Source organism: Gymnodraco acuticeps, unplaced genomic scaffold, assembly GCF_902827175.1.
Source record: "Gymnodraco acuticeps unplaced genomic scaffold, fGymAcu1.1, whole genome shotgun sequence".
Lineage (NCBI taxonomy): Eukaryota > Metazoa > Chordata > Actinopteri > Perciformes > Bathydraconidae > Gymnodraco > Gymnodraco acuticeps.
This window is the reverse complement of record NW_022990014.1, coordinates 2749096-2776126: the sequence shown is the minus strand read 5'-3', so window position 1 is coordinate 2776126 and position 27031 is coordinate 2749096. Positions and strand designations below refer to the sequence as shown.

General features: G+C 40.8%; 1 protein-coding gene across 4 annotated transcripts; it reads right to left on the bottom strand.

The window, feature by feature from the left end:
* Nucleotides 1-8930: 8930 nt before the first annotated feature.
* ankrd50l (ankyrin repeat domain 50-like) lies at nucleotides 8931-25190 on the bottom strand. Of its 4 annotated transcripts, none has more exons than XM_034213472.1 (4): nucleotides 24970-25190; nucleotides 20424-21248; nucleotides 13966-14183; nucleotides 8931-13508 (listed from the first exon to the last, which is right to left on the bottom strand). In XM_034213472.1, the coding sequence occupies exons 2-4, from the start codon at nucleotides 20849-20851 to the stop codon at nucleotides 9964-9966; spliced, it is 4191 nt and encodes a 1396-aa protein (XP_034069363.1). In that variant the 5' UTR covers nucleotides 20852-21248; nucleotides 24970-25190; the 3' UTR covers nucleotides 8931-9963. The 4 variants fall into 4 exon arrangements, with proteins under 4 accessions (XP_034069363.1, XP_034069364.1, XP_034069361.1 ...); XM_034213473.1 differs by lacking the exon at nucleotides 24970-25190 and adding an exon at nucleotides 21500-21590; XM_034213470.1 differs by lacking the exon at nucleotides 24970-25190 and adding an exon at nucleotides 21343-21577.
* Between the last annotated feature and the right edge of the window lie 1841 nt (nucleotides 25191-27031).

Sequence of the window (27031 nt, the reverse complement as noted above, 5' to 3'; positions counted from 1 at the left end):
ACATTTTCTCCATCCTGAGTCACCAGCTGAACGTAGCCTCTCGTTAGCTTACTGCTACTATTAGACACTGCGCCCACTCTGTTGCCAGATTTGAGAGAAATAAGCAACCAGGTCTATGAAAACAAGCCCAAAAGAAGCAACGCATACATGATGTTGTGCAATTTTAAACCAAAACTAAGGCCTCAGGATGACTTTAAGACGTGAACATGGTCATTTTTTTTGTAACATTAAATAAAATAAAAATAAAATAAAATAAATAATAATAATTCCCGATCCCCGATTTTTTTCTCCCGATTCCGATCTTTTGAAAATCACGTGATCGGCTCCGATCCCCGATCACATGATCAGATCGGGACATCTCTAGTTTGTGTTCTGCCTTAAATGTTCTATAAGAGTTTTCACCCAGATATGCTTACCTGCAGCTATTAAAACTGACAAAGATAAGAGACTAATACAAATGTGTTTCATGTTTTGCCAGTGTGTCATTTCATTTTTTGATGTGTTTAACCAAAATGGTTTACATTTTTCAATGGCATCTTGTCATGATTTGCCTTAGTAATTCCTGCAAATTCTACAATTTGTCATACTGTCACTGATCTTTACTGACAACCACTGGAGCATGGTGTCTTTGTTCAATACTCCCACTCCCTGCTTTCACCAGCAGTGTCTGTCATGTGTGTCCACTACTCTTTAAGGGATTATGTATTTAACATTTGGATGCACTGCTGCCAGAAAGTACAAGGTGGGTGTATCACCAGCGGTGAAACCATACCTTAATTTTCTGGTATAGAAAGATGAATTATTTTCTCTGAAATGTGTCTGTTTTTACCTTTGCTTATGAGTTAAGACAGAGTTGTTCAAATATAAAGCACATCCAAACAAGGATGCTATTTATGAAGTAATGCTATTTTACAAGAGTATTTCATTTGTATGATGCTTCCTTTTTTAAAATCCACTACCACTGAGATGAAATGTTGTACCTTTAACTCCACTACATTCATTTGACAACTGTTACATTGAGTGCATTCAGTGTGAGTTAGTCACATTACTGTTGTTGTGTTAGAATAAAGCTTCAATAATGCATTTCTGATGACATTTGTTAAATGTTTGAACTGGAAAGAGGTGAGACAGTTGTCTAAACCTAGGTGCTTGTGATACAGTTACTGATTTGAAAGTATAACAGGTATTGTTCAAATCCCCCAACAGCTACATGTAGCTTAAAAACTGCTTAGATGTGAATGCATCAATAATTTAACAACATTACAGACACCACTTTTATACTTTTTACTTCTGATACTTTACTTTTTCCTGAGTCCATTTTTTTTAGACAATACTTTTTCTATTTTTAATATTGCTACTTTTATTACAACTCTTAGATTAAACCATAACATATCAAGACAGAGCTGACATTTGGTTGTACATTATTTTGAAAGAAAGGTTTGTTTTATTATTATTATTATTATTATTATCATTTATGCTTTAATTACTATCCTATAGAGTGGAAATAGATGTGTTGTGATGACTTGTATGTTGAAAGTAAAAAGCTTTTTTTTTGCTGAAATATTGTGTTTTGTAATCTTTTCCTAATGCAGCTTGATTTGTTTCATATTGAAAGTAAAACTTTAGCAAATCGTGGTATTATCAAATATTTTCATCAGGAGTGTCCGTTAAATTATATGTCTTTTAAAAAAACTGGTGCAGCCAAAACAACATATACTGTACAATAGCTAAAACATATCAAAAACAATTATGGAATGTAACCTTGTGTAAGGAGTTATCTGAGTATTGGTGCAAATGAATATTGCATCTACAAATGAACTGACTGAATGCAGAACCAAATTATTTTTCAATAAATCATATGAATCATGAATGATTAACGTATTTGACATGATATACCAGCCATCTCTTGCATTCGTGGGAAAACATGAGTGAAATCCTACAGTATTCCCACCACAAGGAGCATTTGAATGCCAATGAAAAATTAATAACCACAAAATGAGCTTTCACACAGAGAGAACTGAATGAGATATCTTTGGGGTCTAACACACACATACTGTATCTGTTGCAGAGTGAACACTAACATAAGGGTTTTGTCTGCATTATAAATACATGTTCGCACATCAGAGATACACAAGTCTCATTAGATCAAATTGTTTCCATTTTGTCATCATCCATACTGGTGCATTTAGAAAATGATATGATGATGTCCTCTCTTTAAATTAGAATCTATTCTAGACCTATAATGGATGTTTAACAAGGCTCCTTATGAAAACCACAGTCTTGGATCCCTGAGCCAATACACATCACGTAATAGTGTAATTCTTGATACATTATTGGTTGACTTCTCACACCCTTATCTGCCTTACAGATGCTTTAATATGCCTTAAAATATTGATATGAATCTCCTTAGGCTTACTGTATAAAACTGACCTATAGTTCATTACATTACATTGCATTTAGCTGACGCTTTTATCCAAAGCGACTTACAATAAGTACATTCGACCAGGAAGACACAACCTTGAAGAAAACAGAATCATATAAGTACATCAGGTTTCATAGAGCCAAACATTTCAAGTGCTACTCAACTGGCTTTAGATAATCCAGTCCTTTATTAGTATAAAAGTGCTTCGTTAATAGTTCTAACGCTCGAAGTGGAGTCGAAAGAGATGAGTTTTCAGTTTGCGCCGGAAGATGTGCAAGCTATCTGCCGTCCTGATGTCAATGGGGAGCTCATTCCACCATCTTGGAGCCAGGACAGCAAACCCACGTGTTTTCGCCGATGGGAACTTGGGTCCCCCCTCGCAGCGAGGGCGCAACGAGTCGTTTGGCTGATGCAGAGCGTAGTGCACGCGCTGGGGTGTACGGTTTAACCATGTCCTGGATGTAGGAAGGGCCAGATCCATTCGCAGCATGGTAAGCAAGTACCAGTGTCTTGAAGTGGATTCTAGCAGTTACCGGAAGCCAGTGAAGGGAGCGGAGGAGCGGAGTGGTGTGGGAGAATTTAGGAAGGTTGAAGACCAGACGAGCCGCTGCATTCTGGATGAGCTGCAGAGGTCGGATGGCACATGCAGGTAGACCAGCCAGGAGGGAGTTGCAGTAGTCTAGGCGTGAGATGACGAGAGCCTGGACCAGAACCTGAGTCGCTTTCTGAGTCAGCTGGGGACGTATCTTCCTGATGTTGTAAAGCGTGTATCTGCAGCAACGGGTTGTAGCAGCGATGTTTGCAGTGAAGGACAGGTTGTTATCTAGGGTCACACCCAGATTCCTTGCAGTCTGAGTCGGGGAAACAACTGAGGTGCCGATGTTGATTGTTAGGTCAAGAGTGGGACAATCTTTTCCCGGGAGGAAGAGCAGCTCAGTCTTGTCAAGGTTGAGCTTGAGGTGGTGAGCAGACATCCACTGAGAGATGTCAGCTAGACAAGCAGAGATGCGTGCAACGACCTGGGTCCTCTGAGCGGGGAAAGGACAGAATTAATTGGGTGTCATCAGCGTAGCAGTGGTAAGAAAAACCATGCGGGCTAATGACTGATCCGAGCGAGTTTGTGTACAGGGAGAAGAGGAGGGGACCAAGAACAGAGCCCTGAGGGACCCCCGTAGTTAATTGACAAGGGTCGGACTATAGTGTATTCATATCATACCTTCAGCTGTTTAATGTGTAAACCAAACTATTTGTATTTCTCTGCCACAACTGCTGAACTGCTCTGTTAACCTTTTTCTGTTTCAGACTTTGAAGACAGGCAGAATTTAACCATTTGTATTTCCTGAGTTGCTTCCAATTCTCATGTCCCCTGAATTATCAACCAGCCTTGTGTAATCTCTGAGAATGTTTTTACACTATAAGGCTAGGATTCTCTACATGTCATGCCCCAAGAATACAAATACATAGTTTGCTCTTCAAAGTGAATTGACTTGGTGGAAGGCAAGCCATTATGTGATATAAACTAGCTAACATAACATAATTAGCTAGCAAACAGTTTGTTGTTGATAAAACAAAGCATGTTTTTCTCTACAGCATCTCTCCCAATAAACATAGACTGTTTTAGGTAAAACAGCTTTTATGTGCGCAGCTCCATTTGCTTGGAACAGTCTTCAGCAAGAATTGAAACTGAGCAATCTCATTCCTCTGCATGTTTTTAAAGCTAGGCTAAATGAAATGCTCGTTGATACTATGGCCACTTGTAAATGTCTATAACTATGTAAATGTATCCTGTAAATATAATGTATAATGTCCTTTATTGTTTTACAGTATGTTTCATGTGGAACCTATATGCTGCAGGTCTCCCTTGAAAAAGAGATCTATGATCTCAATGGGACCAATCTGGTTAAATAAAGGTTTGAAATGAAATGAAATGAAACATAAACGGTGCCCTGGTGTTTCAGCTAATTTACAAACATTTGATACACAGCAAATTTTGAATAATCAGCATGCTATCTTTAGTTTACAGCTAGCTCAAATCACCTCACCTGAGTCATGTTGAGACGTCACTGTAGGAGTTAGGTTAATAGGTTTTACTCATAGACTATATATAAATGGACGTAGTGTCCGTGACGTCACCCATAGGATTCTGCAGAGTTGCCGAGAAACCCTTAGTAGGCGGAGTCGGCCACTAACGGTTTGACAGCAACGTCAGAGTCTAATCCCTAATCCCGCCTGCTCCAAATAAAGGCAAAGAGGCGGAGCCGAGCAAGCCCCCAGGAAGTGCGCCGGAGTCTGATGAGAATATTCGTGCTGGTCAAACGGCGGTACTACACTTCCTTTAGGTTGCTGGGCCCGGAAACACTTTTCCCCATTGATTTACATTGGGAAAGAGTGGTCTGTAACTCGTTGGATAATTTCTTTTAAACTAAATAAACTACCCAGTATGAACGTTTGTATACCCCTTATTAAAAACATTCGTTTCTCAAATTGTAAAAATGTGCTAATAACGTTATTCTGAGAGTTATTTCCCTCGGCATTATGAACGCGCATCTAACCCACGGGACCGCGCCGCCCGGCACGTTCATGTTACGTGTTCAGTACTACGAGTTTCTCTTTACCCATGGATGCACAATAACAACGGACCATATCGCCTTACTGCCAGCCCACGGAGCTGTAATAATGGATATATTGCACATGTTTGCTGTAATTCATCATTTGTAAAATATTATACTACATGGGCTGTATGATGTAAATCTTGTACCGTAAATGTTGTATTAAATATAGTTAATATTACCGACGTAGATTAACGTTCCTGTAGCTTCTTATTGCACTTGCAATTGTTTTAGTTACTTGTGGGCTACTTAACATGAATAATCACAGTTACTATCCTTTTACTCCATCACATTTCAAAAAGAAATAGGCTATTGTTATTTTAACTCCACCACAGTAATCCATCATCAGCTTTACTTTTTAGATAAAGTTTTAACTCACAATTGATCATAACAGGCTTCAACATATACATTTATATATTACCAAGTGGTTTCATATACAACCCACACAAGTATCATGCTAAATGAAGCTCTGTTGCTTGGATATCACTAGCAATGTAAAAGTCAGCCGAATTAGTGTTGATACTGCAAGGAGACGTATTGTGTGAAGAGAAATTGAAGATGTTGTTTAATTGTTGATATATTTATGATCCACGTCACGTATTCAGTTTTGGCGGCATTTCTTCCAGTTTTTCCAAAGGTCTTCTCATCAGGGCTATATAAATAAAGAACTACGGCAGATATGTAATGCAGCCGAACCGTGTATTACAATGCCATTATGTGATGACTTTCAAAGAGAAAAGCAAGAACACTCGGAATTAAGTATTATTTTTTTTAAAAATCCGGGTTTCACATCATATAAACACCAAATCCCAGCATGCATTGCGGCTAAAACATCCAATCAGCGAGCTTAAACCATAGCTGAGGATCGAAATGCCTACGTCTGTTTCCGGTTATTTTTATTTTGAAATTCAGTTCCTGACAGACGCCAAAAAAGCACGAGATTATGAAATTAAACCAATAAATAAAAGCAAGGATAATTGTGTGTTATTGGTGAGTAAATAACAGTGTGTTATTTTGAAAAGAATAACAAATTAGAAGGAAAAAAAGATTTAAAAATACAGATTTCAGTATCCTGAGGCTCTGAGCTCCATTTATTTTCCTCACAGACGGCAACAAAAGTCCAAAATTATAAGATTTAAAATAAAAGCAATAATTGTGGCTTGATATTGAGTAAGAAGCAGGTAAGAACATGTTTTTATGAACCACACAGCTTCCGGTCTTCCACGACCCGACCGGAGAAAAAGACGTGCTGCAGGCACGAAACACATTACCAGTAGAAATACATTGCTTTTAAAATCGTGCTGTGCAACACGAAAAAAAGGGGGAAATCGTGTTGGTGAACACGAATCAATAGATTACAAATCGTGTTGGTGAACACGAATCAATAGATTAAAAATCGTGTTGGTGAACACGAAATGCCATGAGACTGGGTTGCATGATACACAGCCTCTGTTTTTCTCTGTCAGGTCCAACTTCATTTTAAAGAAATAAATATACTGGGGGAAAGCTTTAAGCTGTTTGGCAGAGAAGACATTCTGTATTGCCTTACCACTAGGTGTTACCAAAGAGTTAAACTTTCCTGTTCCCCGGTCATTAGGTTCACATGTTTCCTATCAGCTGTTTCCTAGCTGAGGAACTATCCTGTTTCTTCATTGTTCTCAAGCCGGCCTTCTTGTTTCCTACCCAGCTGGTCACCCTTTTATCCAGCATTATTGTTCGTGAGTTAGCAGACCTCCTCTACCCGTTCTTTAGTCACTTGCCCAATTGTAGTCACACAGTCATATTTGATTTACAGTAGATTAGAACATGTGGATGCCTTCAATGTAGCTTTGCTGTTTTACTCCAATAAGCATTTTCTTTTCTTATCAAGCTCCACATTTGTGGAATCAGCTTCCAGTTTGTGTTCGGGCGGCAGACACCCTATCCGTTTTTAAGAGTGCGCTTAAGACCTTCCTTTTTGATAAAGCTTATAGTTAGGGCTGATTAGATTCAGCCCCTAGTTTTGCTGATATAGGCTTAGTTTGTCGGGGGACATCTTACTTCTTCCTTCTCTCTGTCTATACCTGTGTACTCTCATGTTCCGATTAACCCAGCTTCCCCAAATGTCTTTCTTTTTGGTGTCTATATACGCCGGGATCCGGAGTCATGGATGATCCTGCGCTCCTCTGTCCTGGATCGCGAGCCCTGGATCTTGAGTCGTGGCTGTGGTCCTGGATCATAGGTCCTGGATGGATATCCTCGTGGATTCATTTTCCTATTATACACACATGCATTTCCAAACATTTGGACTACCTATGTTGCAAATGTATTATCTTTTCAATTTACACACGGCATCTATTGCACGTCTGTCCGTCCTGGGAGAGGGATCCCTCCTCTGTTGCTTTCCCTGAGGTTTCTCCCATTTTTCCCTTTAAACTGTGGGTTTTCTTTGGAAGTTTTTCCTTGTACGATGTGAGGGTCTAAGGACAGAGGGTGTCATATTGTCATACTGATATTTTGTACAAACTGTAAAGTCCACTGAGACAAATGTAACATTTGTGATATTGGGCTATATAAATAAACATTGATTAAATAAACATTGATTGATGTAGAAAACTCAAACTTTAAATTCTGGATTCTCACTGACTGATTTGCTAGTCGTTATTAATAACGACTAGCACATTGCAGGAGTCTTAACAATCTAAGTAGGCCTACACTTACCAAATAACACTTGTTCAGTATGCCTGTCTGTTAGGAACCAGCATTGTTTTAATCTACAATTAATCAATGCATTTATATAAGAATATAAAACCTTGTGCTCTGTTTATTTTTGATATAGTTGATTTAACATTTGAGCTGTGGAGGAAGAATTATGGAAATGACTTCTCTCCTACTCACAAGACACCAACGCTAAATTACCAGATTAATTAAAGAGTCAAGTATGCTTACATGATATGAGGCTTATATTTTTCAAATCCTCAAGTGCTGAATAGCTATATTTTCCCCATCCATAGTGTTTTTGGGTCTATATGAACCTATAAGTGTTTACCTTTGAAACCCAACTCTGTCTACCAAGCAGGGCATCACTTTCAAAAATGTTTTGCCAACACATTTCCAAAAACAACTTTGCTTTTGTTCTTACCTTACGGTGTAAGATGTTTCTACCAGAGATTAAAGAGGGTCAGAGTGGTTGAAAGCTACTGTCGGCTTTTCCGGCTTGCCATTATTAAAGCACGTAGCTGTCAGCACCACTTTACTCGCCTACACAAACATACAGCATGTAGCATACAAAGTGCTGTCTTTTTGACAGTCACCTTGGTGACCGTGCTGATTCAGACGGAATTCTGTCTTCACTAATATGTTTGAAACCATTTTTTTTCTCCCAGCTGGCCTTCCTGCAACAGCAAGCTGTCAATTTCCAACACTAAAAAGTGAGCTTTTAAAAACGGAAGGGAAAAAGAGCTTTATGAGAGTTTAGTCAACTATGCATTCAAATGCATTCACACTACCCTATCGTATGAAATATACGCATATCTTTAAAAAAAAAAACCTCATGACTCAATGCTAATGTGCAAGAAGGCTGACGCTCTGTGCCTTTACTGTAAGTTCAATGCAAGTGTTAACGATAAAGTTCCTCTAGATCTTCATTTGGGAAAATGTCGGAATGAAAAAAGTGCACATCTGTCCTTTATCCTGAAAGCACACATGGAAAATGGCAATTCAGAAATGTATCAGAAAAAATTCAGAAAATATCACTAAAATTGAGGATAAGTGGTTGATTTTAAACTCCCAGGTGGCCACCATCAGCACACTGCCAGACTTTCATCTCTACGTGATGCTTCAACATCAGAAGGTTTGAGGGACACTCAAGTGCATAATATGCGACATGACACATATACTCAAAGAAAAGGCAGACAGGAAAGAGTTAGACAATTTTATGGCACCACTTGCCACTTTAATGAATGAAGGTAATCAAATATGAATCCAACAAAAATGATAAAGTACTAGAAACGTCTTTAGTCGACAAACAATCAACCATCCTCCCTCAGTTTTTTTGGTCCAATTTTCACTTTCCTTCCTGCTTGCTCACAGACACTGTGAGGTAGCCAAGTTGGTTCAGTACACTTGGCTGTCTTTTTTAGTTTGTATCATAAACCCTGCAATGGGTTAGACTTTGGTGGGCTTGCTCTTTATGCAAACTGTTTTTGGTTGTCAGCAATGGACCTATAGAGGGCCATGGCCAGTTTAAAGTAAATATCCAAGGCTTTAAAAAAGATCAAGGCCACAAGCATGCTCTTAAACAAGTTAATTTAGTGCTTATCGTTACTTGCAAAAATGTATTTAACATAACTCGACCTTAACTTTTCTGTTTAAAAATATGGATTGTTGAATGAGGTCAACGTTGAAAATGAACATAGATGCTTCACCCTTCAAATAAATAAGCTTGATCTGAGAGCCCTGCTCAACATAAACAACAGTCAACGGAAAGGCAGGAATGTAAGCTTTGTCATTCGGTTGTTTCTTCCTCTGGATTTTTTAAGAGGTTGGGAGCGAGATCTCTCCCGCTGAACCAAGGAAGTAATTGAATACAGTGGAAACTGTTTTTTCTTTGAACAGCAAAAAAGTCCAACTTAAACAAAACATTACACTTCTATTTTTGATTTGGAACCGCAAAATAAGCTGTATATACCCACACTGAGGCTGTAACTAAGGATTTCTTTAATTATCAATTGATCCGCCAATTATATATTTAAAAAAAATAAAAAATCCTCACAATGGAGATGAACCAGAGTATTTGGAAGTTTTACTTGACAAATTAATTTCTTTAAACCTTACTGTTAATGATCTAATTGTTGCAACACTAACTAAAACCAGACTAAAAAACAGTTAAATAAAAGAGTTTGTGAAGACAGTGTAGCAAAAACCAACTTAGTCTCTGTTGTGGAGCACCAGTCACAGGGGTGTCTCTCTCTTATATAAGGCTGCACTGGTAGGACCCTCAAACTGCAGTTTGATGGCCCGTTTCAGATTAAGCTGCGGGTCTGTGGTTGTCATATCGACCATACCATCTTCAGGCAAGGCACTACAAGGTGGGTCTGTGGTAAAACTGTAGCAAGCAGGTGACAAAATGTTTTTCTGGGGTATCGAATCCCAAGCTTCCCCTTGCAGTGGTCTCTGTAACATATAAGGGTAGCCCAGAGGAGGACTCTCTCGGTTTTTGGGACTATCTTGCCCTGGCCTTATCCCAAGGGAAGCCATTACTGAGTGCCATTTGCCCCCATCGTAAACAGTCCCGTCAGCTTTTATTAAGTTCGAGTTTTGTTTGTTCATTTTGTCGTGATATTCAAGTCCAGACGACAAGCCTTTCTGAGTCAGTTCACAGTTGTGCACCTTGGCAGCGACTGTGCAAACAGTGGTAGGAGGGCTGCCCTTAGAATGCTTGTGGATGCTTCCATGGATGCTACCCATGCCTGAGCTCCCTGGTGGGGGGAGGGTGGAGGGACGACTACGACTGCGGGGAAGGGAGTGCTGTTGGATCTGCTGAATAAAGCTGAGGCTGTCAGCTGGCACCGTCTGCATTGTGGCCCGAGAGTGTCCAGTAGATGAGGTTTGGGAGCTGTGCATTGAGTGGAATCGCTCTGCTGTGGAACCGGGGGAAGATATTGAGGAGAGGGTGGTAGCACAGGTGAATTCAACTCCATTACTTTCCAACATGCCTGAATAAAGGATCTGGTTAGGTTTTACAGGGGATGCATTACTAGAGTTCGAATACATGCCTACATATGGTTTGGCTCCGTAGTTCTCCAATAACCTGACAATTTTAAAGTGCCCGTATTTCCCAGCAACTTTGACTGGACTGCGGCCGTATTTATCCATGTGATTGGGATTTGCACCTCTTTCCAGAAGCATTCCAACAATATTTGCCTGCCCCACCTGTGCTGCGATGCTCAGAGCTGTTGCCCTCTGGTGACAAGTCAGGTCTATATCAACACCAGTGGCTTCAAGGAGACGACGTCCTACTTCAGCGTGTCCTGTCCAAGCCACCGAATGCATTGGTGGTCTCCCCTCTGTATCCTGTGCATTGGGGTTTGCCCCATGCTTTAACAGTACGTCAACCATCTCCACACACCCCTGCCAGGAAGCAACATGCAGTGCTGTACGTCCTTCAGAGTCTCGGGACTCAAGCGGGACCCCACCTTTCTCTATTAGGAGAGTTGCCTTTTCAAGGCGATCTTCCAACACCAGGAGGTAGAGCAGAGGCCTTCCTTCTGCATCCCGGACATCGGTATCGGCCCCTCTTCTCATAAGCAGTTCCGCAACGTCAGTATGGCCCTCCAGGAGGGCAGCACTCAAGGCAGAATGTCCATCGTACGCCCTGTGGTCAATAGGAGAACGTCTGTCCAACAACAGCCTGACAGTGCTCAAGTGACCTTCCTGGGCAGCCAGTATGAGAGGGGTTCGTCCCTCAATATCCATCTCTCCAACCCGTGCCATGCTGCCTCTCTCTGTCAAAGCAGCACACACAGCCCGATGGCCTTCACAGGCTGCAGCGTGCAGTGGAGTCCAGCCAAGGTCATCTTTGTGGTTCTCGTCCAGGCCTCGATCCAGCAGGGCGCGGACAACCTCAAAGCTGCCTCTTGCTGCTGCTAGGCAGAGTGCTGTCCTTCCTTCACAATCAATTGCATCCACAGCTGCTCCCCAGAAAAGCAGCCGTGATATTGTCTTCATGTGGCCCATTGCTGAGGCTGCCAGCAAGGGAGTAACAGCAGCTGCAGCGGAGATGTTGCCATTAGGGCCAGCAGTCTCATCTACATCAGCACCAGCTTCTAACAGAAGTTCAACAACATCATCATGACCCTCATAGGCTGCAAGAAGCAATGGTGTCATTCCATCATGGTCTCTGTGTCCTGGATCTGCTCCACGCTCCAGTAATAGACTTGCTACCTCCCCATAACCTTTGACCCCTGCTGCTGTAGGGACACAGAGGGCAGTGACTGACAGAGCACTGCGCCCATCTCCATCAGCCAAGTTAACTTTTGCATTGTGGTTCAGCAATATCTCCACAGCTTCCTGATGCCCCATATAGGCAGCAGCAATCAGCGGTGTGCGACCTTTGCTGTCTGCTTTGTCTACCTGTGCCCCGTAGTCCAGCAGTGTCAGGACAATTTCCTCATGTCCTCCCCACGCAGCAGCTCTTAAAGCAGTCCTGCCCTCAGCATCACATCCATCTACATCGGCCCCTGCATCCAGAAGAAGCCGGACAGCCTCGCTGTGGCCCCCCCACGCCGCAGAGCGCAGGGCAGTCCAGCCTTCATTGTCGACATGCTCCATCATCCGCACTGCATTTTCTGGACCTTGGTTCCTGGTCCATTCCAAAAGCACAGACAACACTTTGACATGACCCTGCTTGGAAGCCAAAGTCAGTGGAGTTTGACCCTGTTGGTCACTGACCAGTGGATCATATCTGTATGTCAGGAGAAGTTCGACTACATTTGCAGAACCCTCCTGGGCTGCACTGGCAAGCAAGGTCTGTCCATCTGTGGAACCGGGCTGGTGTACAGCTACCTCACTGCCTAGCATTTTCTTTACAGACACATCCCTTTCAAAAGCCTGTCTTAAACTACTTATCTCTTCACCTGTACAATGAACTCCAACACTTGTATCTGCATCTGAAAAACAGGCTGCAGGGACGAGCCCACTCCTAATTAACAGCTGAAGGACTTCTTGACTGACCAGAACAGGAGGCTGGGTTATTGATAAGGAGAGGCTACTTCTACCGCTAGAAGTAAGAACAGGCACATCTGTCCACAGCATCCACAGTGCCAATAATGAGGGGTTATCTTTATGGTGACCTGAGCAAACTAAATGTGTGGCAAGCTGGCAAGTGTCCTCATTGTCCAGATTAGGTCCCTGCAAAGTCAGAGCCATTGCGAGCATGCTGTGACCCTCTTTCGTGCTACAGAGGTACTTCTGTGTGCAATATTTAACATCTGTGAGCCACTCAGCAAAGCTGGCATGAAAAAGTATTTTGGTGCCACCAGGGCCATCGATCAGGAGAGGTGCGAGGGTTCGGAGCTTGTTCTGGAAGTCCTGGAGGCTGAGCAGTGTGTCATGCGTCCATGCTGCTGAAAACAGCTGCTGAGGGGTAAGGGGCCTCGGGGCAGCTAATAGGATATTGAGGAGAGGCCTGACATAGACGAAGAGCCCCCGGGGGAACAGTCTTTGGCACAACCACAGGTAGAGGCCATTCAGAGTCCCGGGGATGTCTCTGATCTCCCGAAGACCCACCAGGGCACCTGCCACACCATCCAGCACACGCTCGAGGAATAGAAAGCAGCCACCGCTCTTGATGTGCAGTAGATTCAGCATGTCAGCCGTGTCAGGGGTGAGCTGACGGCGAAGTGTCGCATCTTCATCTAGCCGACAGAGGATGTACTGCTGCACGTCCCGGACGGGCGGGGGTTTGCGGAGGTCATCCAGACAGAGCCTACGAAAACCTACAACACAGAAAGAGGTAGTTCAGCTTATTTAAGCCCAAAATAGTTCATATACTGTACATAGAGTATACAGTTCTTTATCAGTCATCCATTGTGTTACAGTATGTTGGTTATTTTATGGTGTAGGTAATAACCATCTTGTGGTACTTTGTTCTCTCCTTTTTTGTCGACACAACACACCATGTTGTTTAGGTATAGCTGTAGAGTTCACTACAGATTCCATCTGCCTTGATCAAAACATGATGCCTTCGGCCACAGTTGTTGTAGCACAGAGGCAATTAATTAATTAATTAGTTAAGGCAAATGTAATAACTGACATTGATTTAAATGCCCAATAATTGCTGCCCAATATGCTCCACATTGATGCCTGAGGTAGTTCATGATCCAGTCTGTTATAATCTCTCATTTACAACTAAATAACATCTTAAAACGCAGATGAGCAATGCTTTTTTCTCACCTGAGAACATCTTGCACAGCGCCTTGTTGTTGCGGCGGATGGAGCAGACCAGCAGCAGCCAGCTGGGCAGCAGGTGTGTATTTGCAGCAAGGAGCTGTGCAATGGAGTTACTCCTCACACCTTCTTCACCTGTCCCATAGCCTACGTCCAGGGAGTCCACCAACACCATCAGAGTCTTGGCTGGAGGAGGAAGGTCTAACAGGGGCCCCAGCACTGCTCTAAAGACACAAAGAAAGGGATCATTTAAGATGGCTATGTAGAAAATACAGCATTGTTGGGAAGATGAGGGAGTTTGATTAATTATTTGCCTTTAAAATGTACTGTTCAGAATTTACTTTCAAGAAATACACAGCAGGTCAACTCAATTAAATCACTTGATCCGTATGCAGGCAGATATTTTTGCCCTAAAGTGCCATGATTCAACTTAAAGTATGAAAGTGTTCTGTGACATTTTTGCTTTTGTCATAAATTTGATATTTTTTTTACAAACAATCTCACAATGTCAGTCAATCCAACCACAAAACATATTACAAAAGTAAAATGCTTTTATTGGCAACAGTAGCAGTCATTATGATTCCAATTTTGCATGCTGTTCTTCACTTTAAACACAGGGTAATGAAGAAACAACATTAAACTCCAGTTAACATTGAAATGTAGCTGCCGCCAGGGAATAAGAACAGCAAAAAGTGTATCTTCTACTGTTATTAAACTCATAAATATGATGCAAAACGGTGAAACAATGTTACACTTTTCAAAAATCTAAATCCTTAAGAGTCAGCACCCACACCCTGCTTTGATCTGATGGTGACTCAGGTTAAAAGAACTTCTGAAATGCCCTGCTCCACCCTGTGCACGCTCTCACACACGCCCACACACACTGTACATGCACACACACGCACAACAATAGAATATCTTAAAAAAATCGAAATAATGACGAAAAAGGTCCTCCATGGTTTTCTGTGCAGGGGCACAGAGATCAAAGGTTTTTTGGACCTCCAGCCTATTTAATTCCTGACTTTAGACTAAGCCCTAAGGCAAGTTTATTTGAAGAAAATAAAATCCTTTATTCAACAGCCCTGAGCTATTGAAGCTAAACAACTTCAAAATGAAAGTGCAAATTGTTTGAGGGAAGTCGGTAATGTTAAGAACAAAGTTTATGCTTCCACATAATTACTGTGACTGATGTGAAAATATGCCTGAGCTAAAGAGAAAAAAATATCTGACACTTATGATAATGTAATGGTAACTGTACAGTAGAAATAGTCATTATAGCTACCTATGTTCACCCTGTTCTAACACATCCAAGCAGTGCCAGACCTGTGTTTAAACTGGGTCAGGGGAGGTTTGTGAAGTAGTAGTTACTGGATTACAGAGAACCAGCATAATTTAGCGTTGTGGACAATAAAACTTAAACTCTTGTTTTTACCTTTTAAAAAGAAATGTTTTGGACATGTTAGTTTAAGGAATGACAATATTGATCTGTCAGCCCAACACTTGGGTACATGAATCTTCTATTGGGTGAAAATAAAAATGCTGTCATTAAGCAAAAACATAAACATTACACTGCATCTACGATTTTACCAGGTGTGGGTGAATTCTGTGTCAGCTCAGCAGAGACAGAAGTGCAAATTAGACCGGGGTCTTGTTTTAATAGGTGACAAACAGTGATTAACCTGTGACTGCAGTGTGGTAAGAATGGGTCACACAGAGGCTAAACACCAAGTCAATTACCCTGCCGCAAACACAGGGTGTATGTCAGTGTGTGTGCTGTCATTAGTGTAAATGCCTATATTTAGGAATGACCAGAAGGCCCCGTCACCTTTAGTGACCAAACAGGTTTTCCTTAAACCCGAGTTAAGGTATGATTTCAGCTTCAAAATTGTGCACAGTCCGTGGGTATTTTGTATGCATTTCTGGCGCCTATTAATAGCAAATCAAGCAATGTTTCTAATCTTGTAACTGAAGAATATGCTGCAACCAGGAAGGAAACAGCCAGAGGTGTTTATGTAAAACCAGGAAGAGATCCTTCAATCTGTTAACAGAGCCACAATGGCAGAGACGCATTACATGTGTAGTTTAGTCCGGCAAGTTCAGAAGCTTGACGAATGAATGAATAAGAAACCCGTCTAGTTAAATCAGTAACTAGAAGAAGGATCATTTACTAAATGTGATGAAGTCTACACCAAATGATCATTCTCAGGATTAACATAAGCGTAGGGAGTGGGATGTGACATTTCAACATCACAGAAATTACTCATCCATAATTAGATTTTGGTAAATGTGGCATCCAACAAATCTGCCCTATTTGAGCTAATGCCACAATTATGAAACACACAAATGTGCCGTTAGCTCCCCAATTAAACTCTAGTCAAATGAATACATTTGTGTGCACGTACATAAATGCAAACTGCAGGAATGTATTCAGCAGTGGTGGTAAACGGTGCTCATCCTGACACTTTATAACACATGATAAAAAGGTTAGAATACATTAGCCGTAAACAGGACTCAATTATGACATTGGAAGTGTGAAAAAGCACATCTCATTTTCCCCTGAAGGGGTAATGTTGTATATCATAAAATTATCAATTTTTTTAAGTTAGTTGATAGAGTGTTTTAGTTAAGGCTCTTAATTAAAAACACACTGGAAAGCCCTGCAGTTATTAATTACTTTAACTAATCACTTAATATTTAGTGTAACATCTTTAGGGCTGCAACTAAATATTTGTTTTCATCCACAGTTAATCTTTAACAATAAAGTCAGAAGACAGTGATTTAATACTCATCATTTCCCAGATTATAAAGAAACATTCCCAATTGCCCATTTTAGACGACCAACAGTCTAATATCCTAAAAATATTACATATTGTAATTTATTGTTGATTTGCTTTATTCTAGCAATTGAAATTGTTTATTAAATCTATTTAGGATTAAATATTGGTTTTAGTATTAAACATCATCCGCTGTAAGGAAAAACCTAAATAAGAAAATGTCTTTTGCAGAGGTTCACATCGTTCTAGAATCTTTTTTGCAAGATATTTGCAGACCAAGCCCTAATGTGTGTGTGAATCATCTCTTTGCGTTTGGACATGATAGCCTTGATTTTTATCATTGAGCATATCCTGCAATTAAAAAACGATTTAAACCCTGCCCTGGGTGCCAGCTACTTCTAACACGCTTATAGTACCTGGGTCTGCTTTAGTCATGGGATAACAAAACACTCCCTCACCGGGCACACGTTCAGGTCTGCGGAGGAGGAAGTGTAATGAACCTTTTATTACTGCTTAATGTTTTCCCGCTCTGCTCAACCTACATAGTCCTGGACACTGGTATGTGGCTGACCTTTGACCCTGAGCTTTATTTCAACTTGGTGAGGTGAGCATGACACAATCAAACCTGGTTTCACATCAGGTCCATCCATTAATAAACAATCTGTCTTCTTACTCACCTGATACCAAATTAATTATAAAAATAGGCCGTTCATGTATTCTCAGCACATTTTTGTTTAAACTTCACCAGGAAAGCCTCATCCAGGCAAAATAAAAAATATCATCTTTAAAAAATGCCCAAGGCAAGATAGGCAGCAATAACAATGAGCTGCCATGAATTAAAACACTAACCCTCACGAAAACTATCTATATGATTGGTATACATATAAATATATGTATATATCCATATGAACGTGTATTTGGAGACCAGGGTTACATTTTTGTATGCATGGCAGCATTTGAGTGTGGGATTTCCCAGATTTTTCGGCCACACAGTTTGTTGTGTGTGTGTGTCCGTGTAATTTGGCAGCTCCTCATTGAAGAGTGTGTGAAACGTAGCAACCACACAAACTATCCATTTAACAACATTACTACGCTTTTCACCCTGTTTCTACCTGTTTGTCATTATGTCATATAAAGTCCAGTAGCAGTCTCTAAGAACAGTGCTCGTAATCAGCTTTGTCCCGAGTGGTGAAGCCCACTGAAGTAAAGCATGTCAAGGAATGGGTCAGTCCACATGATTTATACATGTTTACCCCTCTAGCAGTAGCGGAATGTAACTAATGACATTTACTTAAATAGAATTGTAACACTCTTATGCTTTGTTAAGTATTTCCATTTGATGCTATACTTCTAATCCACTACATTTCAGATGGAAATATGGTACTATATTTTACAACACACAATCTCCTAATATGATAAGATACTATACTACTAATCTACTTAGTAGAATACAAAGTTTCTAAATTGCTCGTGGAGCATTGCAGATGGGGGTGCTGAGGGGGCTGCACCCATCTTCCCACATCCATTCACGATGTCTCGCTGTCTCGCAGATCCCACGCAGCAAGCAGGAAATGAACCCAGCTCACACTGTCTGCTCCTCGCAGCAGCGAGCCGCGCAACGTCCCGCCAACACGGCACCCAGACCCCCTTACTGGTGTCATTTTCTGGTTTCTAACGCCATTGTAACACATAATCACTGATGTAACGGTGGTGGACTCATCAGAACAGAGTGGGCGAGCTGACCAATCAGAGCAAAGTGGGCTCACAGGGAGGGGGGGGGGGGGCAGGAGCTCCAACAAGCCGTGTAGGACAGAGAGTGAATACACATACTATACAGAGATGCTGTATGAGAAACCAATGTGAGTTTGGAAAATTGCACAATATAAATCTATTCTAGTAGACCTCAACAATGGAATTATGATCAGTAGAAATGGCATTACATGGGACCTTTAAATCTGCTGACATTATTATATGATATTCTATAATAACAAAACACTGCGAGGAGCAATTCAGTATAATAAAGACAGTACATTTGTTGATAATACCTGTGTACGTGTACTTAAGTAACTTGAGTTCAACACTTTTACTTGTAATGAAGTATTTTAGACCATCATAATTCTACTTTTACTAATGTTAACAAACTAAATACTTCTTCCCACACCTCTTGTTGCCTTTGTAATTAGATTGAGAACTTGAAACAAGGCAGACCTACAGTAATGGCGCATTTCCACTGCAGCGGGTAGCCCCGTTTAAGCGTCCTTAACCGTCCTCAAGCGGGCAGGCCAGTTTTTTTTTTATAGGCGACTATGGATACTTTTAGCCGGGTCAAGTGAACCAAACTACATGTACTGTCAATCATATTAACACATCCAGTCTTTCTGTTACGATCAATGTAATTGACAGGAATAGACCGACTGAACTTTAAATCAAACTGTCGACAGGGTTCAGACAGAGCGCCATAGTTTGACTTTCTGACTTCGGCCGGCTGCCAGCTGGTTCTCTCGCTGCCAAACAGGCCCATGTTTCAACAGTTTGTCAATGGCTGTTCTCACATGGCAATGTTTCGCCCGCAGCTACTTTCCCTCACAAGTGCTCCAAACACAAACAGAGTCTGGCTGTTAGCCAGTCTGAGGGGAATGAGGAATCTAGCTCGGTACTTCACACCAGAGGTAAGCAAACACAGGGGGAGAGTGAAGGGCTCAGGCTCATCGCAGAGCAAACACACCGGGAGAGAGTGAAAAAGTCTTGGAGGGTGACCTCGCTGACTGGTGCTGAGACGCAGACTGGGGTACTGGAGGCATTTTTCACCTCTTTGTTCTTTTTTTTCCCCTCTCTGAAAGGAAGTTGTGTCGTAAATAACACTGTAGCATTCATTCACACTGGAGGCCCATTGTGTGTGCTGTGAATGGGCTGCATTATGAGAGGAGAAATAAATATAAGAGGAAGAAGAATAGCCGCTATCGTCTTTTTCCTGTGACGGACTCTCTTTGCATCAGCAATGGTCAGATGGCTTTTACACTTACTTTGCCACTTTGTGTCTGTTGACAGTCTAAACACCTGCAGATAATCACCTATGTTTGTACTAGAATAGGTGCAATCTAAATGCGTCTTCCCACAACATGAGCAGGAGCTGCCTGTGTGTTAGTTCATCAATCCCTCAGGATCAAATTACCTGACAGAAGTTTTGGTTACAAATGCCACATTTATGAGCAATATGCTACACTTTAAACACGAAAAAAGGGTCTTAATTTGTCTTTGGTCTCAAATTAAAGCTTGTCTGGTTGGCGACAGGCCAGATTGTATTCTTATGACAGGGTATGTCTCATTAAAACAATCTCATTCACAACAATTAAATGGTGAATCTTACTATTTGCTAAACAGAAAAACTTGTGGTACAGGTTTTCAACATGTTATATCAAACACTTGGTTTCCCCTCAGATACATGTTGCTGCGTTGAGCTGCAATGGATTAGCTCTTGAACATGCAGACACATGCCGAGCTCCTGGATGGGTTTCAGGCTTCCTTTTAACTTTGCTTGACTTTTCTCTTCCTCTTATTTGGTAAACGTGTACATTGCTTAAAATCTGCCTCAATAAAGAATTACCCTCTTCAGGTCAAGTATGTGCCTGTCACTATAAAATACTTTGACAATTGTATTAAATGTGATAGTTTTTTAAAAGTGCTACAAACCTCTTGAAAGTGTCATCAGGGTCTTTTTGGCAGTTGATGGACTCCAGAGAGGAGGCTACAGAGGGGCTGTTGAGGCTCTCTTTGTACCCAGCAGGGAGAAGCGGGGAGGCCCTCAGCTGCTCCACCAGGCTCTGGACGAACTTCCACAGCACCGTGCTCCTCTGGTCCTCCCTCTGGCAGAAGTGCGAGGCCAGGCAACGGGGGGCCAGCCCGACGGCCACCCCTGCTCTCGAGGTGGGCCACACCACCTCAGTGCACAGGGCGGTCTTCCCAGCCCCAGGGACCCCCGTCACCAGCACCCCCGGCGGCTGCCCTGGCACAGAGCGAGCGTCTAGGTTGTGCCGCAGCTTCTCCAAGGCCCATTCCCGGCAGTAGAAACGCCGGCCCTGGAGCAGGCTAGGGCTGCTGCCAAATCCACTGCTACTCATTTGTTCCTGGGGGTTTGACTTCCAGGCAACAACTCACTGCTCTGAACTCCTAGTCCCATGCTCTTCCAGTAAAATGTACTCCGACTCTTGGGTTTTTTCTGCAGGTGTTGAAACCTCTGTTTTGTGACAGATAGGGGGTTTTTCCTCACACTGACAGTTCCCAAAAGTATTGCATCAGGAGATTGTTATCAGTGGCTGTTCCTCTCCTGAAAGTCTTGAGGTGTAATTCTGACGAGAAGTGAAGTCAGAGAATTTTTAAGTCGGCTAATGATGTACCTCTTCATTTCCTCTTTTTGGATTTGTCATGAGCTTCTTGTTGCAGGGAATGAAACACCAAAGAGAAGAAGAGGATCCATGGTTACCACCGTATATTAAGCATCTCCTGGAGATCGTGGAGCTGTGAAGTCAGAAATCAGAAAGAGGGAAAAGGAATGAGTCAAAGAAGAAACTGACAGCATGTTTTTCACAGATATAATGACACACTATCTCACCCCTCCTCTGATTGAGTGTCCTCTGTCTTCCAATTACAGCTGCAACATTTCCCCTACCTAGTTTCTGTCCCGCTTCTCTTAAGATCCCTGCGACTTCAGCATGAAATTCTCTTTTCCTTTCTCACGCCCTCAGCTCTTTACAATCCTCCGTTCATACCTCACACCTCCTTCTCTCCATCTCTGCGTTTCTCATGCTCTCCGGTTTTTCCTGTTTGGGTTTTTGTGTCTCCTCCCTCTCTTGGTGTTTCATGGCATGTCAAGACATGCACAGGAGAGCCGAGAGAGAAAGAGAGAGAGAGAGGGGAGGAGAGGGGGAGGACTCATGTGGCTGTGGGCGATTCAAAGCTGACAGGTGGGAGGGGTTACCTGGGGTCAAGGTTCAGTCACAGGGCATTACTACACCTGGGGCTTTAGTTTTAGGTGAGTTATCCACGTAAATGCCCCATCATGCTATATGTGCTTTGTTTATTGCTGTTGCCATCCCGGCATGGTTTTTAAATTAATTAGAATAATGTTGATTTACATTGATTTAAGATGATTCATTCATCAAGCAAAAATATATATATCAAAAATGTGGTTACTGCTTCTCAAATATGGGCTATGACTCTTTTTTATTCTAAGACATTTGAATGGTTTCTGCGTAAATAGTATTTTTTATCGCCCATCCTAGTGATTTGATATAAGCTCAATTTAGTTTTTACTATGTTTTACTTGATTTACAGATGCTATATATATATATCATTATTTATTTAGATCTTAAAACATGGAAAAAATGTTAGCCTAAATTTTAATGTTTACTTGTATTTTCAAAAATATTTCTATTATTTCTTTAGTTATTCAAACTCAAGAGCTGACAGACATTTTAGTACCAATGTACCACTTTCTTCTAAAAAAAAATGAAGTCAATAAAACTCTGCTGGTGACTTTTAGTATATACTATACAGTTAGAGAAATTAGATAGTTGGAAAAAAAGGCTTTCAAGGAATAACAGTAATTATGTCATTTTCTGGTTTTACAAGATGCCACATTTCCCCCCGTATAATCAGCTCTGGGCAATTTCCACCATGCGTTCCTCTGCCGATCAACCCCACACTAAAAATGCAATACTTTTTGAAGTGCATGCTACTACTTGATAAAGTGGATTACAAAAGAAGAAAGAAGATGGTTGGTCCTGTGATAAAGGAAAACCGGCTTAAAGGAATGTAGATGAGGAATCTCAAAGACTTCTGTGACAAAGTTAACATTGTGATGAGAGTGCTTTGCATTTCTAGCCGACCGAACACCAGCTATACTAAATTCAATCTGTCAAGAGTATAACCAATTAACTCTTAATGGTAATGAGCAGAAATTAACCTCACTGCTGTGCATATCATGACACCCTGGTGACAGTCTGACAGAAATAAATGAAAGCAATTACAGTTGGATGACACACGTTGTACACAAAATGTACAACAAATACTAGAGACAAGCCGGAGAATGACGAGATGTTGTGTTTTAGCAGCGCACACTGAAGACTGACACCAAACAGTGAAGTTGTCTACATTCTTGTCTTTACTTGTGGTATTTACAAAGGCCTCTAAACTTGGCGTGCAGCCTGTAAAGATGATGGTGCAGCAACCAAAAGCCTGAAGCAGCATCTTTATAGCTTTTCTCAGACATGCTCTTTATGTAGCAGTCAAATAAAGTCAAGTCAATTTAAATTCAAGCATAAACAGGCCATAGTCCCCAACTGTCTGACGAACATAGTAACAGTAAGTAAGTCAAATGTTCAGTGGTAAAAAATACTTATATAGACTTCTACAGGCTACTTTTTGTGAATAAAATGTAATATCAGTCAGAATATGAGCAATTTGATATTTTTTCTTAATGGCTCAATCCTATTGGACAGTGCTAAATACAAGAATAAATTACCACCAAGACACATTGTAAACCAATAACTCAAACACCTTGCCGATGTGGTTTGGGAGCTTTTGACTTGATGTGTCTTAATGTGTCAAACGTAACTTAATGTGTCAAACGTAAAGGCTATTCTTTTGTTCCTCCTTTTTCCAATCTTCAGGTGATTCTAAAATTGTTAAAGCTGACTTTGTCCACATCAAAAAATTGCTAAAGCTCATAGAGATTTATTACCAGTGTTTCAAATATCTTTGACGCTTGAATTGGCTTGGAACATGCAGAGGAATAGACCCGGGCTGTATTGTTTTGATTATTTCTTCTTCTACAACTCTACGCACAGGAAGTGCACATTTGGTCTTTGCAAATGAAAATGGTTCACATTTGTGTTTACCTATAGAGCGGAGAAGTGAGATCTGATTACAATTGGTCACTTGAGCCACATGTACAGACACATTTCTATAAGTCCCACTACTTTTCTAGAAAAGACCGGCCCTAAGTAGCATTCAAGTGAGTCTATACTTGAATAAGGTATCGTTCCTGTAAGGCTGGAGCAACAATTCCTTTTAAAAACACACTTCCCCTACATTTAATTCCAAAGAAGGTGCTTGGACAACTCATTCAATGCTCCAAATGGACGCAAGGTACATGAAAAAGCTACGATTACATGCAAACACATAATTACCTGTTCCCTGACTGATTGGCAGTCCTGACCCTAACTGCAAGGTTGATGCCTAACAACAACAGCTACAGGTGGGGTCATCCAAAAGAAAAACTGTGGAATTCATGGTAATGTAATATTGTAATGTAGTAATGGAGGCGTGTGGCGCAGTGGATTAGTGCATTGGTGATCGGATCAGGGGGATCAGAGGATCACAGGTTCAAACCCCACTGCAGTCAGCATGTCGTTGTGTCCCTGGGCAAGACACTTCACCCCAAATTGCGCCTGTGGGGATTGCCCACAGTATTGAGTATGTACGTCGCTTTGGATAAAAGCGTCTAACAAGTAACATGTAATGTAATGTAATAGAAATGCATGTTATTGCCATACATTAAGATTGTACTTTTTAGTTGGGAGGGTATTGTAAACTATGTCTGGGCTTAAAGCATTAGTCTAGAAATACTGCCAACCAAACAGCAAAACATCTGAAGGATGTAGGAGAGTTTATGTTAAGAAAGTGTATTACCAAAAATGTAAAACACTTTCCTTTAAAATGTGTTGTAAATATACGTTTATAAAAAAACGTGTTTGTAAAATAAGGTTTTATATAGGATTTGTTGGTCTAGGCTCACAATATTAAACATTTAAACAGTAGATTGTTCAGTTTGACTTTTAATTACCTCCACATGATTATGAATCACCGCCTCAGGGCTTTACATCATAAATCATCTGCTTAATGTGTCATAAACTGTAGACTACACACCTTAACACAACAGCAGTAAGCTCCCTCACTACAGTCATTGTTTGGCTCTACAGGTGATCCTCCACCGGTCTGCTCCTACACCAACACTCACACCATATTCCCTCCAGACAAAGCTAGTGAACATATCTACCTGCTCATGTGGGTTTTTACTGACCTCATTAATCCATATCAGGCACAATGCTCGACGCAATTTGAAAACACAAAGCGGTGCTCAATTTGTTTGTTTCTGGCAAAGGCTCCGATAAAGTCAGAAATGCAGTTTATTCGCTGCAAAAACACCGTGACAGAATTTTAAATCAATCACTCTCACCTGACGGACAGACTCGCTCCCCATCTCCGTCTTCCTCCTCACCGACAAAACGAAAGCTCCTCACCGGATTTTAATCACGTGTATGCCCTTTCATGAGCCTACCACATTAAATGTGTAGTTGTTGTTATTGCTGGGGAAGGAGTCTTGCTTCTTTCATAGACTGTCGTTTTCTCTCATTCCGTCTCTCAGGGGGGCTGCTCTCTCTGCTTCCTGCACACTCTCAAAAAGGATGTTCAAGATTGGGGGGGGGGATTAAAGGACCGTTACAAGGACATCCTCTACAACATGGCTGGTTTCACACAGATTTGAAAAACTGGACTACACGTTTGTCTGAGTTTTAGTTATAGACTTTGAGGTGACAGAACTGCTTGTGTACTTAAGTAAAAGCAGAAGTACCAGAGTGTAGGAATACTCTGTTACAAGTAAAAGCCCTGCAATCAAAAGGTTACTCAAGTAGAAGTACAAAAGTATTAGAATCAAAATACACTTAAAGTACCAAAAGCAAAAGTACTCATTTAGCAGATTGGCCCACTTCAGAATAATATATATTATATGTTTTGATATAGATGTCTAACGTTGTATACTGCAGTGTACCTTGTATTTCACATCATTAAAATAAATCTGCAAAGTAACTAAAGGTAGGCCTACTAAATAAATGTAGTGGAGTAAAAGTACAATATTAACCTCTGAATTGTAGTGGGAGTAGAAGTACAAAGTAGAAGATTACAATACTCATACTAAAGTACAGGTCTCTAAAAATTGTACTTAAGTAGAGTATTTGAGTAAATCTACTTACCGGTAGTTACTTTACACCACCATAGACTGTTTTACTGTAAGTGTAACCTTTGGAAGCCCATTCATGCCAGGAAAATGGATGAGATGTTAGAAGGCTAAGGACAGAAAAAACAATGCTCATGGTAAACCAAATATAACCAGACATTTACAATGTAGCTGGTAAAACATACAAGATTACAACTCAAAATGATAAAGTTATCAGTTGATTTACACAATCTTTGTCAAAATGATGAAGTGCAAAGTCTAAATCTCAAATGCTAAAGTAGGTTTAGGTTGTAGTTATAAATTGTTGGCATATGAGGACTGACATTTTATGGATTTGATATATTTCTGATTCTATGAGATAAAATCACATACAGTATGTTGTCAAATAAAGCAAAAGTGTGGCTCAGCTTTTGATTTGGAAATGTGTGTGAAGTATTTACTGAGTTCTTCATGTTAGGAGATTTTCCTAATTTATTCCTCCGACTTTTACAGAATTCTTCACAGCCTACTTGGAGACATTATGTTTTTTTTGGTCCAAACCCCATAAACTGTTTTAAATGTGGGGACTTTAAACTGTTCTACATTCACAACTGAGCTCACAGTGAATTGAGAGTTGACCTTTTCACCCTGTTCCCCAATTCTCCACATTCTAGCATTCTCCTATGGACTAATAAACATCGTAACCCCTCTTTCTCTTACACAAAGGTTTTGTCGTTAACATATATATAACATGATGATGTCACGAATGCAGCTCCTGTCTCATCTGTGTAAAGTTGAATAAAAAGAGATTACAAAAACAGCATATTTATTTAGTTTCTCACCTGTTTGCTGCTATTTCCGTGTAGAACTGCTGCGACAAACATTAAAAATAAACTTTAATTTTAGGGATTACCTTTTTATCAAAAAAAATCTCCAACAGTCTGCATCTACTATATTAACAGGGGAGACCTCTGCTGGATATCTGCAGTAGTTACAGGTTTCTGTCAAAATGATTCAGCTGAAGATAAATCACAATCATGTTTTTTTAAACATTTTACAGGATATTATATTTAGATAAGAGTTGGGAAAATATTGTTTCCTAACACACATCACTCAGACTCTCTCGCACAAACACTTATTACACACAATTGGCATGCATATGTGAAACTTTCCAAAAGAAAATAGGAAAATGGTTCGGCAAATTCAGTACAAAAAACAAAAAATTGTTGACCATAAATACGATAGACCTTACTCAAGTGGTTTCACAAGGTTTCTCTCATTACTGAAACGTAATGAACTTTTC

What these genes read in the sequence shown, in the direction of transcription:
- ankrd50l (XM_034213472.1), bottom strand. Translation starts at nt 20,851, where the DNA reads ATGAGTAGCAGTGGATTTGGCAGCAGCCCTAGCCTGCTCCAGGGCCGG. An exon ending in CCTGATGACACTTTCAAGAG is followed by an intron (nt 14,184 to 20,423) that starts GTTTGTAGCACT and finishes TTGTGTCTTTAG; the next exon opens with AGCAGTGCTGGGGCCCCTGT. An exon ending in GCTGTGCAAGATGTTCTCAG is followed by an intron (nt 13,509 to 13,965) that starts GTGAGAAAAAAG and finishes TCTGTGTTGTAG; the next exon opens with GTTTTCGTAGGCTCTGTCTG.